This window comes from Podarcis gaigeae, assembly GCF_964106915.1.
Source record: "Podarcis gaigeae genome assembly, chromosome: 17".
Lineage (NCBI taxonomy): Eukaryota > Metazoa > Chordata > Lepidosauria > Squamata > Lacertidae > Podarcis > Podarcis gaigeae.
The window spans coordinates 10,878,624-10,895,601 of NC_139694.1; the positions used below are offsets into that span (position 1 = coordinate 10,878,624).

A 16,978-nucleotide genomic window follows, 5' to 3' on the forward strand; every position below is an offset into this window, starting at 1 on the left:
AATAATAATAATAATAATAATAATAATTTTTTTATTTATTCCCCACCTATCTGTCTGGGTTTCCCCATCTACTCTGGGCAGCAAAATAATAACAAATGTCAAATATTAAAAACTTGATACAGGGCTGCCTTCAGGTGTCTTCTAAAAGTTGTGTAGTTCTTTTATCTCTCTGACATCTGATGGGAGGGTATACTATCAGATGATCAGACAGGGGTAGAAAAGAGTGTGCTGGGTTAAGGCTGGGCCACATCTTCCCACCTAAAAGAATCGGCTTCAGAAGCCCTTTACAACTCCAGTTTCCTAGGAAATGCAGGGTCCATTGGCTTCTGATCTTCATGAGAGTTGCCTTTAGCTCAAATCAATATGTGAAAACCACAACTGCAGCCATTAGTGAGCCGCCTTCTGATGCACTCAAGGTTTTCTGGATTGGGGCCAAAAGTAATTATTATTTTTTAAAAAAAAATTAAAGTCATATCCACTTAGATGGAGGACTGGAATTCTAGCTAAACCCATTTCTGCTGTCCATCAATGCAAATGAACTGAGGTCAATCCTTGGTTTTAGCGAGTTAAATGGAATGTCAGATTTTATGCCTAGTATATATCTATCATCTGTTGTGTGTGTTTTCCTAGTTCTGGCTCAAAAGAGGCAAGCCTAAATCATTCTGGATCTCTGGATTCTTTTTTCCACAAGGATTTTTGACAGGTAAATCTTCACTATTCCCTCTGTTTCTGATATTCTGGCACAATGACTGCATCAAAACAGTACCACACATATATAGCACAGGAGGTACCCGCAGATTTAAGGAAACCTCAAGATGATTTGCAGAAGTACAAACAAACTTTTGCAGAGGAAGACCCTAAAGACTGCATGGAGCTGTCAAGGATGTGCCAACTATAGTCTTTTTCTGACGTAGGTAGTGGGGAAGAGATTGAATCCATCAAACTTTTGCAGAGGAATCCAAACAGCTGATCAAATAGATTTTATTTGTTAAAATGGAACACTTGGGTACATTGGATTCCCATCCAACAACAAATGTGTGTAAGAGAGACTGTTTCTTTGCACTTATGTAATTGTATTCAACTAACATTTACTCAGAGCAGAGTCATTGAAATTAGTGCCCCTTACTAATTTAGGCCCATTAATTTTAAAGGATCTATTCTGGGCAAAAGTTAGCTAAATGCAACACACATCCTCTTATTTGAATTGGACATTCATATATAGAACAAGCAGGAAAATAATATCTCCATTTGAATTGTCTTTGAATTCTAATGTTAATATGAATGACTCTTTATTGTATTTTGTGTTCTGAATTTTAAAAGTAATAAGAAAATTAAATAAAAATGTGAATGCAGCAATTTTGAGTGAACTAATAAGCCATAATAAGCATTTATGTGCTCTGTTCCAAAATAGTATGCTTTCATCTTTTCTTTGTTTAATTGCAGTTACTTCAGCATAGTGGTTTATAATGATTCAGTGTTCTATGAAAAAAGTTTGAAAGTATGGAAATTAAACAATCAGCTACTATTTTGGTTTGGTTTCTAGTAATAAATGTGCTAATGCTTTTCTTTTCTGTGAATGCTATCCTAAATTCTAGTTAGTCTCTCCCTGAATAATTACTGTTGTTACTTTTAAAACGTGCCCCTCTTATATTTTTCAGGTACTCTTCAGAATCATGCTCGAAAATATAACTTGCCAATTGATGAGCTTAGCTTTAGTTATAACATGATCCCTGTCTATCGAGATCAAATGCAAGTTGCAGAAGCTTCAAAGTTTTGTCCGTTTGGACACGACTTGCCAATGGATGCTGAGGTACTTAAGTTCCTGTGTTTGTGAACAATATTCGATTACAAAGAAAGAATATATTATTCTGGGTCTTCAGAACATGCCTCAATCTGTTTTGATATTCATTCACACTTTCATCTGGAATTTTCACAAGTCTGTGTTTTGTTTTGTCACCACTGATGCGGAAATATATATATCTCAGCCATCAGCAGATACTTACATTCACTCTGTGTGCTCCATTTAAAAATTAGTGAATCGTCTTTTTCAGCAAAAACAATGAGGCTTTGTCACACAAGTTAATGACGTAGTTAATGGCTGAACTATAGCTGCAAACCTAATCATAACTGCTTAGAAGTAAGTCCCACTGAATTCAGCTCTGCTTGCTCCCATGTAAAATAGGGTTGGGATTGTAGCCACTCATGCTGCCTCACAGTCATGGAAGACAGTCTTACTCGGCTATGAGTGGTCGCCAGAGAAGAAGACGACGACGACTCATGCTGCTTTGATTTCACCATTAGTATAAACTTGTTTGGGGGAAGGAATTTTAATTTTAAAACACATATCTCAGAGGGTCTAAAATGAGCAGTCATGCCCAGATGATTCTCCCCAGTTTGTCCCAAAGGGTAGAATTTTAACTGAGGAGGACAAATAAAATCCAAAGGCAACCAAAGTGATCCCTTCTTTTCCATGTGGAAAAAAAAATATGATTGATGCTTTCTATTGTTTTTGAAAATTCACAACAGAAAGCAGGTTAAGGTTCATATCCTACCCCCATTTACCTGGGATTAAGCCTCACTTAATTCCATGGGATTTACTTATTGGTAGACATGCTTAAGACTGCAGTTTTAGCGCATATAGGCTGCCTTGGCAAGAAACAACACTTCAGAAACAAGAAAAGCAATTAAAATATATCTCAAAGCAATTTGCACATTTATTTTTCCTATGATGTGTGCATTGTTTTTTTAAAAAAATAAATGTTGAGAACTAAGTTGAATAGCTTTCACAACAGACTCTTGTCTGTGCCACAGTGGGGGTCAAGTGGGCAAACTAAAGGAAATGGATGTAATAGGATATTTACAATGGATTTCTCCAGCATCAGTAATCCTCAGAATTATATTTAAAGAACAACAGAATGTATCTAGTGTAATTTAAATTTCTGTTGCTTCCCGCCCCCCATTTATCACAAGAAATATGGGGGAGGGGGCCCTACGTGTGATCCCAGTAGTAAGAATACTAGGAATAGGAACAGGACAAATAGGAAGAATGGGGACCAGATATAGGGTGTTCTCAGTAGAATTGTAAAGTCGGAAAGGAACCCCAAAGGTCATTAAGTCCAACCTCCTGCAATGCAGAGGTAAAGAATCATTGCAAGTAAAGAATCATTGACAGATGGCCATCAGAACTCTGCTTAAAAACCTCCAGTGAAGGAGAGTCCACGTATTGTATCTTTGTGAGCCATCCCAGGCTCCCCTTGCGCTTGACCTGGGAAATGCAGTTAGTGCAGGATGTTGCCAAGAGGAGCGAGACCCTATTAGCATATGACACCTCTGCTCTGGGATCAGCGCTGGCTGCCAGTTTGTTACTGGGTCAGGTTCAAGGTGTTGTTACTGGTATACAAAGCCCAGTTGGCTTGGGACCAGTTTATATATGGGGTCACCTTATCCACGCATATGTTGAAGTGTTTCAATCTCTTTTTAGTCTGCTGTTGATTTGAATTGTTTTTAGCTCCTAGTTTTTAATGATAGTTTTCTATTAATTGTGAACTACTCAGAGGTTTTATATATATATATATATATATATATATATGCTTTCGTAGATTTTCACGGGTACAGGAATGCAGGTTTTGGTGTCCTCGGGTGTCTTCCCGTGTAAAAGTTGGGGTGTCTAGGCGACGTTTCGACGAGGTCTCACTCGTCATCTTCAGGCTGGTGCTTTCGGCTTCTTGTTACTGGAACAGAGCGGGATCTCAATGTTTGAGTTCCTATAAATACTGTAGAGGGGGTGTGGTGTCTAGAGAAAAAACTTCCTCTCTTTTCCAACACATGAAAGAAACAGGACACGAAATTAATTTTGCAGATTCCAAATTGCTCTTTAACACGGAACATCACCACAAGAGAATAATCATGGAAGCCATCGAGATAGAGAAACACCCTCACAACATGAACAAGCGTGACGACACATCCCGCTTGCCAGACATCTGGAAATTAGCCCTCCCCACAAAAACTGACACCAGATCCAGAGGCACACAGAACGCCAACACCAATCAACCACACCAGACCCAAACCCAGACCCTCTCCACAGATGAATTACTGACACCATCCAGTAGCCAATCCATGGTGGCACCTCCGGATGCTGCACCCCCCTGCAATCCCTACACAGATCTGGCTGACACAAGCCACAAAACCACAGCTCGCCCCTATACACGAAGCCAAGCCAAAGCACAACTAAGTGCAATACAGCCATCTTCTCAGGAAAACTCTTCACAAAGTTCAAGAGGTCAAGACACAAAGACTTTAGCAACTAATCCACACCTAATGACCCACCTAAGTGGTACTCAGGATATCACTCAAGAAATCACTCAAGGTATCTCTCAAGTAATTAAGGAACAAAAGAAGAAAAGGCACACTAGCCTGGGAACTTCCTCTCTGCCCAGAACATTGGAGGCTAGACACCACACCCCCTCTACAGTATTTATAGGAACTCAAACATTGAGATCCCGCTCTGTTCCAGTAACAAGAAGCCGAAAGCACCAGCCTGAAGATGACGAGTGAGACCTCGTCGAAACGTCGCCTAGACACCCCAACTTTTACACGGGAAGACACCCGAGGACACCAAAACCTGCATTCCTGTACCCGTGAAAATCTACGAAAGCATATATATATATATATATATATATATATATATATATATATATATATATACATATATATGTGTGTATATATGTGTATGTATACACACACACACACACACACACGGTGAGTCCTTTAAAAGAGGCCCTGTGGACACAGAGTACACATGTTCCACTGGCCTCTTTTAAAAGACTCACCCTGTATATAATAAATAAATGTGTAAGTTCTTACAAAAAGGGAGCATGTTATTGCCAAGAGGTGAATAGTTAGATCAGCTTTTATAATTAAGTTTATTTTTGTCGGCTACTAGACTTGAGTCGTGTGGGTTTCCCCCCCCCCCACCTCTTAATACTTCTTCCAGCTGCCCTCTCCTGAAGATGGTGTGTTGGTCCATGGCATGTTTATGGATGCCAGTCGCTGGGATGATGAGGAGATGGTTATTGAAGATGCCTTGCCTAGGCAGATGAACCCTGTGTTGCCGGTAGTGCATTTTGAGCCGCATCAGAATTATGAGCCAGACCCATCTCTATATCACGCGCCACTCTATAAAACGGGAGCAAGAGCAGGAACACTGTCCACCACAGGTAACTATTTCTTTGATGAAAATGATGGGAAGCATATAATTTTAGTTTTGTACATAGTAAGAAAAATCTGTATGTGTGGACGCTCCAGACATGAACTCATCTGAGCTATTACAAGTAGGCCGTGGCTCTTAAGTAATTTAAAATATTAGGGTGAGCTTCTCGGCTCGATCAAAATTGGGGCTGGCAGCTATGGTCAAAAGCGTGTGTCAGGACTGCCGCTAGGTCCCAGCTCACAGAGGACCAACGCCCAGTGGATGTTATATACAAAAGTCTTTATTAAAGTTTAGTTTCCATTTCCAAGCTCTGGGCGCGCAGACCCACGTCTCGACGCTAGACCGGCTAAGTCCCCTCTGACTCACTGCTCCACCCACACCAGTTTAAGATTCTAGCCCGGCTCCACCTCCTACGCTGTTCTTTCCTTCGCTGGGTCCTTCTGCCCTCTGGGGTTCCCTCCTTCCTGGACTCCTCTGACGCTGAGCCTCCTGAGTCTTGCCCCTCCCTCCGGCGGGCTTTAGGACCTGGCTCCCTTCCCGGGCTCCCCGCTGTGCCACGCTCCTGTACATTTGAACTTGGCGCGCGCGCCCAGCCGGTGACTTTCCTTCTGACCGTTTCCCCGCTTCCTGATGTGGGCGTAGCCAAACCTGACTCCTCTCCTCCCTCTGGTGGTGAGGACACTGGTCCCGGCTCCTGGGACTCCCCCTCCCCACTGCGCTTTGGTGGAGAAGCTGGTCCTGATTTCCAACTGCTGCTCAGGGACTCCCCGCTAGCCCCTTCCTCCTGGGGCTTCCCCCCTGGAGCCCCCTTCGCTCTGGCCACCGGCGCTCCCTTCTGTGAGTCCTCCGATTCGCTAGAGAGGCTTGTGGAATAACTCTGGCCACTGTCACTGCCTGCGCCCCCCTCGTACTCCTCCTCCTCACTCTCCATTTGCTCCCCCTCCTGTGTCTCTCCTTCTGAACCCCTGACAGCGTGTAACCTACATTTTCTCATAATAGCCGCATAGAGTTTAGTGAGCTTCTGAGTTTCATATCCTAAACTCTCTTAGTTGGCAATTGCTGCCACCGTGGCCACTCACTTGACAGGGAAAGAGACCTCCCTGGCTGGCACTGTGCTCTCTCTTCCCACCCCTTCTCCTCTGTGGCTACTGTAGCCGTGGTGGGAGTGGGATTATTAGGGTGCATTTACTTCTGTGTATGTCCCTTTTGCCGCTGTCCCTGGTTTCCAGAATGCTGGGAAACGTGCTTTCCCAGGGGCACCCAAATATTGTTGGTTTCCCTGGGAAGGTTGCAGACAAGCCATAGCAGGGAAAGGAGGGGCTTCTGGTGTTGCACCAACCCCTGGGAAAACTGCATTCCCCAGGGACTGCTTTGGCCTTACGCACAGCTATGCAAGGCACCAGGCACCGAAGAGGCGAAGGAGGAAGCCTGCCCTTTTGCACTTTGCCACCAAAGCACACCACCGCCAGGGAGTGGAGGGAAGACCACTGGTAAGATGGAAGGGGACAGAAAATTTGGTTGGTCTGTTGGTATCCTAGCCCTTATATTCAGGTTGCATTCAGTCTTAATGGAATAACTGAGTTGAACTACTTATTCCATATTTCATGTACTGTACTTTATACAGGTTTTAATGGTTACTAGCTTTAGAGCCAGTGGACACATGGTAACAAAGTTCTTGTTACTTTTTGAATTAGGTCATTCCACCAATTTTGTGGTCACCGTCTTACTGCCTTCCAAAAGGCCAAGTGACTATTGGATCTCCAAGGGCTCTGCGTTGCTTTGCCAGCTGAACGAATAGTTGGGACATGGTTGCTGTCCACCAGCATAAGTCTACATTGTCCTCACACCATATGGCAGGTGCAGAGTTGTAAAGTTACATCAGTGTCGTGCTCATCGCATTGGTATGCTATATAACCACACTGTCAGAACTGTTCCTCCCTTTCAATTGATTTTTTATTTGCATTAGACTTCATGAATAAGTTGGATGTAGTGTTCATTTCCCACTGCTCTCCTTTGCTTTTCATTTACTGCTTCAATATTTTATGCATCTGTAGTACCTTTTTTTCTTTTTTTTTAAGCCTACTCCTATAGTATGTGCATGTTTCAAATGAAGAAACATGCTTTGCATCAAAGGGATAACATTGTGAATCCTGTCCTGTAAGCTTTTATATCTTGGTTTCTTTGCGAATGCAAATTGCTTATAATGGGGAAAGTTTCTAAGAGAAAAAAATGCAATCGGCAATTGAATGGCTAATTCCATTTTGTCTGAAAAATTTATGCAATAAACGTTTCCTTTTCACACACACGTGCACACCATAATAGTTATTGGGAGGGGAAGGAAATAAGCAATGCTTGCTTGTCTCTATTTTCAATATGACTTGGCAGCTTGCAAAAAATAGGGAAATGTTACATTCTACAATAGATTCAATAATAACAAACTCCTTTACTGTACTCATGTTTGTATAAACCTTGTTCTTCCCTGTATAGAAGGCACATGGCATAAGAGTGTCAACTCATCATATGATGATGACAATTGTCACATCAGTATCTGGTCATCCGAAGCCCTTATCAGGTGACTGATGTCATGAGAAAATATTTTAGGCTGCAGTCCTGACATCTGGGGCTGGTAGTGGCAGGGCTGGTGCTGCCCTGCCACTCACACTGGCCAGAATGGAAAGCAGGGGGAGGAGAGGGGGAAATGTCCCATGCCTGTGCCAGTTTAAAGGCTGGCACATCTAAGAGGCCCAACTTGGACACATTGTTGCCACATGACAGCAGTAGGGCTGGCTCAGGATCCATTCCGGGACGTTCCAGTAGCAGGAATACCACCTTCCTGCCATGTTGGTGGGTGCCTTGCGGTGCTCCTCACCACTGTGCTCCCCCACAAACGGAGCCAGTGGAGTCAGGGAGGGCTGGGACCAACCTCCTCTCCCAAGTACTGCAGATCATGGGTTTGGATTGCTCTCCTCTGCAGTAGCTATAGCTTTCAGCAGTAGAGCTCTCCACCATCTTAATGGGCTTATAGGTCAGCTGAATGCTGCCTTACACATTGCAGTCTATGACAAATAGTTCCTTACACAAGGGCATTTCATGTGCATCCAAACCTTTGCTCAGATACACATAATCAGGTGCATGTTCATGTAGGCATCTGAATAACGATCATTCTCAATCCAGCAAGTGATACACATTATGTTTTCTAAACGTTTGGGACTATGTACATCCTAACAGGCTAGAATAAATAAGCATTAGACCAATACAATTTAATGAAATTTGATTATGTATACAAACACATTTGCGGCTTTAATGCTTAACTTAGGGAAAGGTGATAAGTTGTCATTCCTATGAGTATGTTGGGCACTGAAAAACGTATCACAATGGTGATAAAAGCTAAAACTCGCCATTTATTTGGCAAACCGCAATATCATTCAAGGCAAAAGTGATACATTACCATAGATGAACTTTGCGTCAAGATGCAAACAAAGATATTGAAAATGACACATAACGTGTTTAAGGAAATGACAGCAAATAACGTGTTTAAGGAGAGATTTACAAATGCAGCAAAATGTTCACGAGTGTTTTCCTAGTAGCACTTATACTTGACTAATTACTTGGCAACGCATATGTCGTATATCAGGTTTCATCTAATATTTATCAGAGATCATGACCACGAGTACAGGGAGAGGACACTGTTTACAAAACAAGTAACAGAGCCAGGTACTTTAATCCTGTACCTTGTAATCTCTAATATTGGGGGAGACAACTGGATGCTGAAATTCATTCCAACTCCTTTCCTTTATTGAAGTCGGCACACAAAGTGCACTTCCCAATTTTAAAATCTCATTGTTTAACAAAATTAATGGCATCAATTCGTAATCCCCAATAACCTTTGGGAGCTTTCTGTTGGTTTCTGAGATCCTTATGTAAAATCTTTTGTAACAGCTTCAATGAAATTCGGAGCAGACATTAGTATTGTGAGCGTGCAGATGATGGCAAAGAGTGAAAACGCCACGAGGCACAATCTGTCTATGACAGCAGCAGCAAACTTCCATTCACTGCAGATTTCTTCCCCTTCGTCCTGTTTTCGGAAACGGGCTGCAATGAACTGAACTTCTTCCAGGATTTTCACAATCACTGGGATAGTGTCCATTAAAACTTTCCTTTGAGTAAGCTCGGCATCTTCAGGTGAAGAACTGGGACCTTTCCCACCCTTATCGCTCATATCACTGTTCTGTGGGCAGCAAGGGTTTTCCATGACATGGTAGCTGTAGATCACGTTGCCATTGCTAGATTGGTGTCCTGGTAAGACATTCATTTCTACGCTGCTGACACTTGACTGGTGTCTAGAGTGGCTGTATTTGCAAGAAAGGGGTCTTAAGCTCTCACCAGGTTTTTTCATTCTCAAAAACCAAGCACACCAGTTCAGCAGAACTACACGAACCTGAAAAAAAATACAGAAACTATCAGCACATTTCTCAGAAGCTTTGAAAGACCAACTTTACAAGAAATACTAATTGCACCAAGAAGCATCAGGGGAAATGTGTTTTGCAAAGGGATTTTGCCATTCTATAAATTTCTGTATGACGCGTCATAGATCATGACTATCTAGAATGAAACAAAGATGTCAGGAAAAAACAATTTTTGTATTAACTGTGCTTCTACTAGACTTTTATGTTTCAGGCCACTAATCTGGAAAATAGATGCCTCAGGTGCATTGCAAGAGCTCTTTTTATAGTTGTAGTGGAAGCAGTCTCTATTGAGTACTTACAAGAAATTAAAATTGGTTAAGAAACTTAACTACCGGAAAGTGATTAAATTATTGAAGTCAAAGAATTTAAACAGGGCTGAACTGTTATCAGTCTTAATCCTTTAATGTATAGCAGTGTGAAGGAGTATTCTATTTATAAAGAAAGTCTCTTGGATTATCTCATGTAGGTGATAGTGGTATAGATTTCTCTGGTAACTTGTATAATAACAGATTACACCATCTCTATTGAGTATCTTGTTTGAGGAACCTCATGCTTTGTTGAGAGCTACTTGAATCAAAAAAGCTTGGAAAGTGGGACCTTGTGTCCAGCCCCAAGGGAAATTAGATTAATCAACTACATATCAACCATGAAGAGGGATCTCTCGCTTGAAGAATAGTTTCCTGACACAACTAGACAAATATCTCTCACCGGTAAGGACCTAGCCTTGAATTTTAATTGCTTACCTCAAACCAATAGTTTTGGCATTCGAATAAATGCAATAGAGAAACAAAATGTTGTACTATACCCCCATGTGACATTAGCCTGTGGCTGCTGCTTCTACTTTGCAAGTTTCCCTTGGGAATGGGCAAAGAGAGAAGACATGGGGCGGAAGTTCTGGCAACCCTTTTTCCCAGTGTTCAGTCTGCCAGCAGGATTAGAGTCCCATGTTAATAAATAGTTCTGAAAACCTGCTTGGCCAATAGGAGCTTCATGAGAAAAGAGTCTGCCATAGTGGGGTAGGAGAGCTGAAAATAATGCCAATATATTTCACATCCAACGATCCCCTGTGGTTTCAGATAGTACATGGGTAAAGGTACCCCTGACAGTTAAGCCCAGTCGTGTACGACTCTGGGGTTGCGGTGCTCATCTCTCTTTGCTGGCTGAGGGAGCCGACGTTTGTCCACCGACAGTTTTCCCGGGTCATGTGGCCAGCATGATTAAGCCACTTCTGGCAAAACCAGAGCAGCACACGTAAATGCCGTTTACCTTCCCGCCAGAGTGGTACCTATTTATCTACTTGCACTGGTGTGCTTTTGAACTGCTCAGTTGGCAGGAGCTGGGACCAAGCAACGGGAGCTCACCCCTTCGCAGGGATTTGAACCGCCAACCTTCGAATCAGCAAGCCCTAAGGCCCAGTGGTTTAGACCACAGCGCCACCCGCATCCCTTACATGTGTAGATGAGTCTAAAAAGCCCGGGACACAAATTTTAATGACTCTCTAGCGACTATGGTGGCTCATTTACCAGAAGTAATATCTGGGGGTGTTGCGAGTGGGGCTTGCATGTGTGCCCCTGCCCCCATCTCTGGTTTAACCCTAGTATTACAATAGAACCTTAAACTTGCTTGCAGGAAGCAAGGATCCATCGTTATGTTCAGAAGATGACAATTTTTTCCATGGAGTAATTCCCAGTTTGAACCCTTTGCAACTAAGGAGGTGGGTTGATAGGAGATCCCCCAATCTGTTATTTGAAACTAGGCATACCTCTAGAGGCAGAATTTGGTACCTGGCAGGTTCCACACGGGTGAAGAGAAGTACCTGGGATAACAGGCCACTGACACCTTTCAAGCATTCAGGTAGGTGAAAGAAAAGGTGAGGACTGGGAGATTGTTTTCAATCTATTCCTGGTAGATAGGAGCACTAGGAGGGAGGGGAGTGGGTCATTTCCTGTGTGCTTGGAAGATACCGTGAAGACTGCTAGGAAATGCAGAAATGAGGCCATTACACCAAGTATAAAGGATTTTAAAAGGGATGGGTGCTTGTTTTCAGTCCCTGCTCCACACTATTAATAAAGTAGCCCAGAATACTGGATCTTCACAACAACAGAAAATGGCCAAAGGATTGGGTCTCTTTAGAGCTCAGATTAATAGAAGCTCTAGCCTGATACTGAAGGATAAAGGTATGGCCTTTCTCAAAGGCTCTATTGGCACGCATTGATTGATGAAGCGAGTGAATTCAGTTCTACTGATCTTTTTTCTGATCTATATCAAAAGTGCTCTCGGGCTTGAATCTTTTTTACTCCTACAGATCGCAATGGAACAAGAAGCAGCAATCCAAATAAGTGAACCATACTTTGATACTGCATCTAAATTATTTGAGAAATTTCCCTAACCCTACTGCATATATAACAATTGTCTAACCTCAGCACACACAAAGAAACTACAATTTTTAAAAAATTGTGTTATGGAATAAGGGCGATTTCTAGCAACAGAGAAGACAAATTACATACTTATCGAATGCCATACCTACTCAAGCTTATGTAATCATTACCTGGAGGGTAGGCTTTGTAAAAAATGCCCGAGGTGAATCATTATCTCACTAATAATTGGAGTAAATGTCGCTAATGATGTTTATGTCCAATAAATGCAAACCCACATACTGGCCAGAATCCAAAGATCCATGTGAGCTTTCAACTTGCTTTTTCCCTCAAACAGTGCCATGTTGTAAGTAGAGAATTTAAAACAAGAAGGAGGGGAAATCGCCTTTGTGAAGATCAGCCATATGACAAAGGCAGCTGTATCTTTATAAACAATTTGGTCAAAAGACACCACTTTGGGTTAGAAGTTATCTACCCTATGTAAATTTAAAATCTTCCTTGGGTAGAGACTTACATAAATCCTTTTCTTGTTTTCTTATGACAAGTGGTGGTGGTGTCTAACCTTTTTTGACCTGAGGACCAGATTCACCCCTGGCTAGTCTTCCAGGGTAGCCAAATGCTAGTAATGGTTGTGACCTCCACTCTTTCTGCTACACAGGCATATAACACGTACAAGAACATAGCCCCTCCTCCTCAGCTCACCTATGAAGGTCAGCTGATGATCAGGATGAAGTTACTGTCGCCCTCTACTCATCAAATGATGGATCTGATGGCCCAGTAGGGAGGGCATTGTGTACCCGCATCAGTGCATTTGGCTCTGCCCATCCTAGGACTATGCCTACTTTTAAATATATATATTTTTGCCACCACCAAATCAGTGGCGTCTTCCTCCAGAAGGGAGAAGGTGCTTGGGATGCTGGATCAGGCCCCTGAACTGGAAGTTAGCAACCGCTGTCCTATGCATTGTGCTTTGAAGTATTTTACAATAACTGAGGAAGATTTAATGGCCCATTGTTGTGTGTGACATTCTGCAACCACAGCAGCACGAGCACCCAAATCATTCTCTTTCCTATCCTGATGTTTCTCCCTGTTTTCTAGGCAATTTGAAGTTGCTGTAAGAAGCGATGGGTGTTGCTCGGTTCTCTCAGAAAACTCTGGAAATCCTGTGATACATTTAAATTCTACTGCTGCCACTATCATTTGTGCTGGAGCTCATGATAGACTCTACCCCTGCTGCCAGGGGATTTGAGGTTGCCTTATTAGAATAGAATTCCCTTTTTAAATACAGTGGTACCTCGGGTTACATACGCTTCAGGTTACAGACTCCGCTAACCCAGAAATAGTACCTCGGGTTAAGAATTTTGCTTCAGGATGAGAACAGAAATCGTGCTCCGACGGCATGGTGGCAGCGGGAGGCCTCATTAGCTAAAGTGGTGCTTCAGGTTAAGAACAGTTTCAGGTTAAGAACGGACCTCCGGAACGAATTAAGTACTTAACCCGAGGTACCACTGTACTTGTGAATGCCTTGTAAGTATTTGGAGGGTCTGAATGAAACATTCTCTATAAAAGAGGGGGTGACCTGATCCCCAACTTATCAGGTAGGGGCAGTTAATTGGAAGTACAGGGAGATTTAGATTAGATCCACTTTTGGCTCAGGGTGCCTACAACTGGTTGTTAGGGGAAATAGGTACACGCAAGCCTCAGTTCCCAAACCTCAGTTCCCCTGTTTTGGGACATTTTGGCTCCCGAATGCCGAAAACCCAGCAGTGAGTGTTACAGTTTTCTAACATTTTTTGGAAGCTGAATGTCTGACAAGGCTTCCACTTGAGTGCAGGAAGCTCCTGCAGCCAATCAGAAGCCGTGTCTCAGTTGTCAGACATTTTGGAAGCCGAATGGGCTTCCGGAACAGATTACATAGAATCATAGAATCATAGAGTTGGAAGAGACCACAAGGGCCATCGAGTCCAACCCCCTGCCAAGCAGGAAACACCATCAGAGCACTCCTGACATATGGTTGTCAAGCCTGTGCTTAAAGACCTCCAAAGAAGGAGACTCCACCACACTCCTTGGCAGCAAATTCCACTGTCAAACAGCTCTTACTATCAGGAAGTTCTTCCTAATGTTTAGGTGGAATCTTCTTTCTTGTAGTTTGGAACCATCGCTCCGTGTCCGCTTCTCTGGAGCAGCAGAAAACAACCTTTCTCCCTCCTTTGACAACCGAGGTTTGACTACTACATGCACAACCAAATTCACGAAGGAAAGCACTATTAGCCCTGACAGATCACCAGATGCTGGGGACAAACAAGAGAGGAAGCCCTTGTTTACTTACTGTTTCACTGGTAAGCTTTGCAGAAGTACCCAAACATCTGGAACCAGAATGCTGAACTGGATTCACTTTTGGTCTCTCCTAGTGAAACCTCCTTCAAAACAGCTTTTCCCTGCAGGGTTTCAGTCCCATGTTTGCAAGGTGAATACAAGGAAGGAAACCCAGATGGTATGCATCTGGGAGCATGGACTAAGCACTGATGTCCTTCACTGGGAAGTTCAACAATAGCTAATAAAGTTATCTTCCGAATTTAAACGAGACTCTGTAAACAGACTGTTTAGCTCCTGAACTTTCAGAGAACATCTGTGACTTTGAAATGAACTCTACAACCAAAGGCTATCTAGAAGCTATTGCTCAGATTCCCACAGGGCCTCCTGCAGTGACATGTAATAGATACCAACAGGAATAACTCTTGGCATTCCTGCCTGCAGCTCTTGATTGCATCATAGCATTCAGCTCCCAAGACATCAATGGAGCCTATTGAACAAGCATAAAAAAGCACTAATGTGGCCCTGGTGGTGAATTTTTAATGTTAAAAAATTTCAAAATATTATAAGCTGACACACGAAATGAACTTATTATATGGGATGAAGCAACTGTTGGGGCAACCGCACAATATGAGGTCACTGATTCTTCGAAATGATATTTATGTAATTAAAAAGCTGTCCGTAGCTTGTAATTAAAAAGTTATCCATACTTTACAGGCTTGAAAAGAGAAGGGGGGGGGACCACCACAGGCTTAAAAAGTGGATTTGTCTCATGGACCTAAAGTCCCAAGACTAGTGACTCTCTTTGACAGGGCCTGATTTACCACTAGAAAGAATGGCTCCAAGTAGCTTTCTGCTTATCCCACGCTTTCTAGACACTGGCCGAAAGGTTTTCCCTTTCCCTGAGAAAACCCACTCTTTAGTGATAAATCGGAGCCAACGTCAATCCAGAGAAAACCCAGTTGACGTTGGCTCTGATTCAGCACAAAAAATGGGTTCCCCCAGGGGGAAGCCGTGGGCCAAGGGCAAGTATGGATGAGCCCTGAGTCTCTCTGTGCCTTCAACTTTTTAGAACCCACAAAATCACAAAAGGATCAAGAAATTGGCCCCGTATAAATACTCAGCTGACCAAGTCCTCCCATAATAAATAAGGGCACAAACTAGCACAACATTCATTTTAGCTGGACAGATGTAGCTCATAGGTTAAATAAAGATCTACTGAAATTAAAAATTGTTCCTAGAGATTAGTTAGGCACACAAAAAATTAACTTCCTTTGTATGTGAATGAGTGCTGAAATGAATTTGAGGAAGGAGAGTTCTAGTCAAACTATGTTTTTATCCTAGTACAAGGATTAGCACAAGGGGATTCCCTGCTCTCCCCCCCCAAAAAAAAAATCTGTGGGAATGGGGGACCCGCAGAATAGATTTAGGGCATGTGTAAGGGAAGGAGAGTTGGAGACGGTTCAGTTGCATAAGAAGAAATCCCTGTGCTGACAGAGCAATCTGCTTAGCGCTACAGTGAACACAGCCCTCACTATTTCCAAAAAATTTTTTTAAATCAATTTTAAAATGTATGCTTCACAAGAGAAATGTATGCTTTACCATGTAGATGATAAAATGGCAACCCAGTTGAGACGTTCCATTTGTAAAATGAACAGAGCCTGAACAAACTTAAAACTTGATTTGCAACTTGAGTGGATTCCAATTAGAAACAATACTGGGATTTCTGACATTACGTATCCTTTTAATTATTCTTTCAAATTATTTTTAAAAAGCAGAGGAACCATGAAAGACCATTCAAAACGACAGTATTCCTCTCTAAAACATTCTTGTTATAATATCTGTTGAAATACAATGTTTCCAGTGTTCAATATAGTTTCTAAATTTACTTATTTCTTCCTTGCCTTTTTGGAACATAACCAAATGCAAATGCAATTATTCAATGTATTCAAACAACTTTTTAGGCACTCCTCTATACTTGGCCTCGCAGTATGTTGTTTCTATGCTATTTACACTCCTTTGCCGGCAGCCATTGTTGTAATATTGGTGTTAATATTATTTAAATTCAAAGTCAGGGCAAGTGGGAAAGGGGGGATTCATTCCATTCCCCTGCTTGCTGCTGAACAGATGGCCAGCTCCATTTCAGAAAATATTATCCCAGCCCTAGATTGGACTTTTGATCCCCGGATAATACACCTGCACGACTATTTGCATGCCTATTTTCTCTTGCTGGATCAGGGCAGTGAACTTTATAATCAACCCATATAACCGGCAACATGCAAATTAACAGAGCTGTACATAATTGCTGCAATTAATTAGCTGCTAATAGCTAAAACGAAATAGCCAACATCAAGGCAAACTGCAGAATGTCCTTGCAAAAATTCATTGCAGGTAAAATTTATGCTGGTTAACCTCAAGTGCCACTTAATTAAGCAGTGGGATTTTGTTGGTTAGTGCTGTTCTTGAGGCAGCTCCTCCATCCCTCTTAAAATCGGTTATTTTTCAAGGTGAAAAATAATCACAGAACAATATGCAATTCATTATAAACACAAATGAAATCAAGGCAGCTCTCGGCTCCGTAGGAGAGACTATTTATGAGTGGAAGAGAAGCTTTT

At 42.3% G+C, this 16,978-nt stretch overlaps 2 protein-coding genes across 3 annotated transcripts in view; one reads left to right on the forward strand and one right to left on the reverse strand.

Annotated features, from left to right (window-relative positions):
* Nucleotides 1–7,512, forward strand: part of DNAH6 (dynein axonemal heavy chain 6) — a 127,789-nt gene extending 120,277 nt beyond the window's left edge. For both annotated transcript variants that reach the window (XM_083718044.1, XM_083718045.1), the window contains 4 exons: nucleotides 631–703; nucleotides 1,659–1,810; nucleotides 4,994–5,216; nucleotides 6,904–7,512. In XM_083718044.1, the coding sequence (XP_083574170.1) occupies nucleotides 631–703; nucleotides 1,659–1,810; nucleotides 4,994–5,216; nucleotides 6,904–7,007 (552 nt within the window). In that variant the 3' untranslated portion in view covers nucleotides 7,008–7,512. The remainder of the gene's footprint in view (nucleotides 1–630; nucleotides 704–1,658; nucleotides 1,811–4,993; nucleotides 5,217–6,903) is intronic.
* Nucleotides 7,513–8,394: 882 nt separating this feature from the next.
* LOC310834835 (neuronal acetylcholine receptor subunit alpha-7-like) overlaps nucleotides 8,395–16,978 on the reverse strand; it is a 110,331-nt gene continuing 101,747 nt past the window's right edge. Inside the window, exon 10 of the mRNA XM_083719271.1 lies at nucleotides 8,395–9,647. Within this exon, the coding sequence (XP_083575397.1) occupies nucleotides 9,126–9,647 (522 nt within the window). The 3' untranslated portion in view covers nucleotides 8,395–9,125. The remainder of the gene's footprint in view (nucleotides 9,648–16,978) is intronic.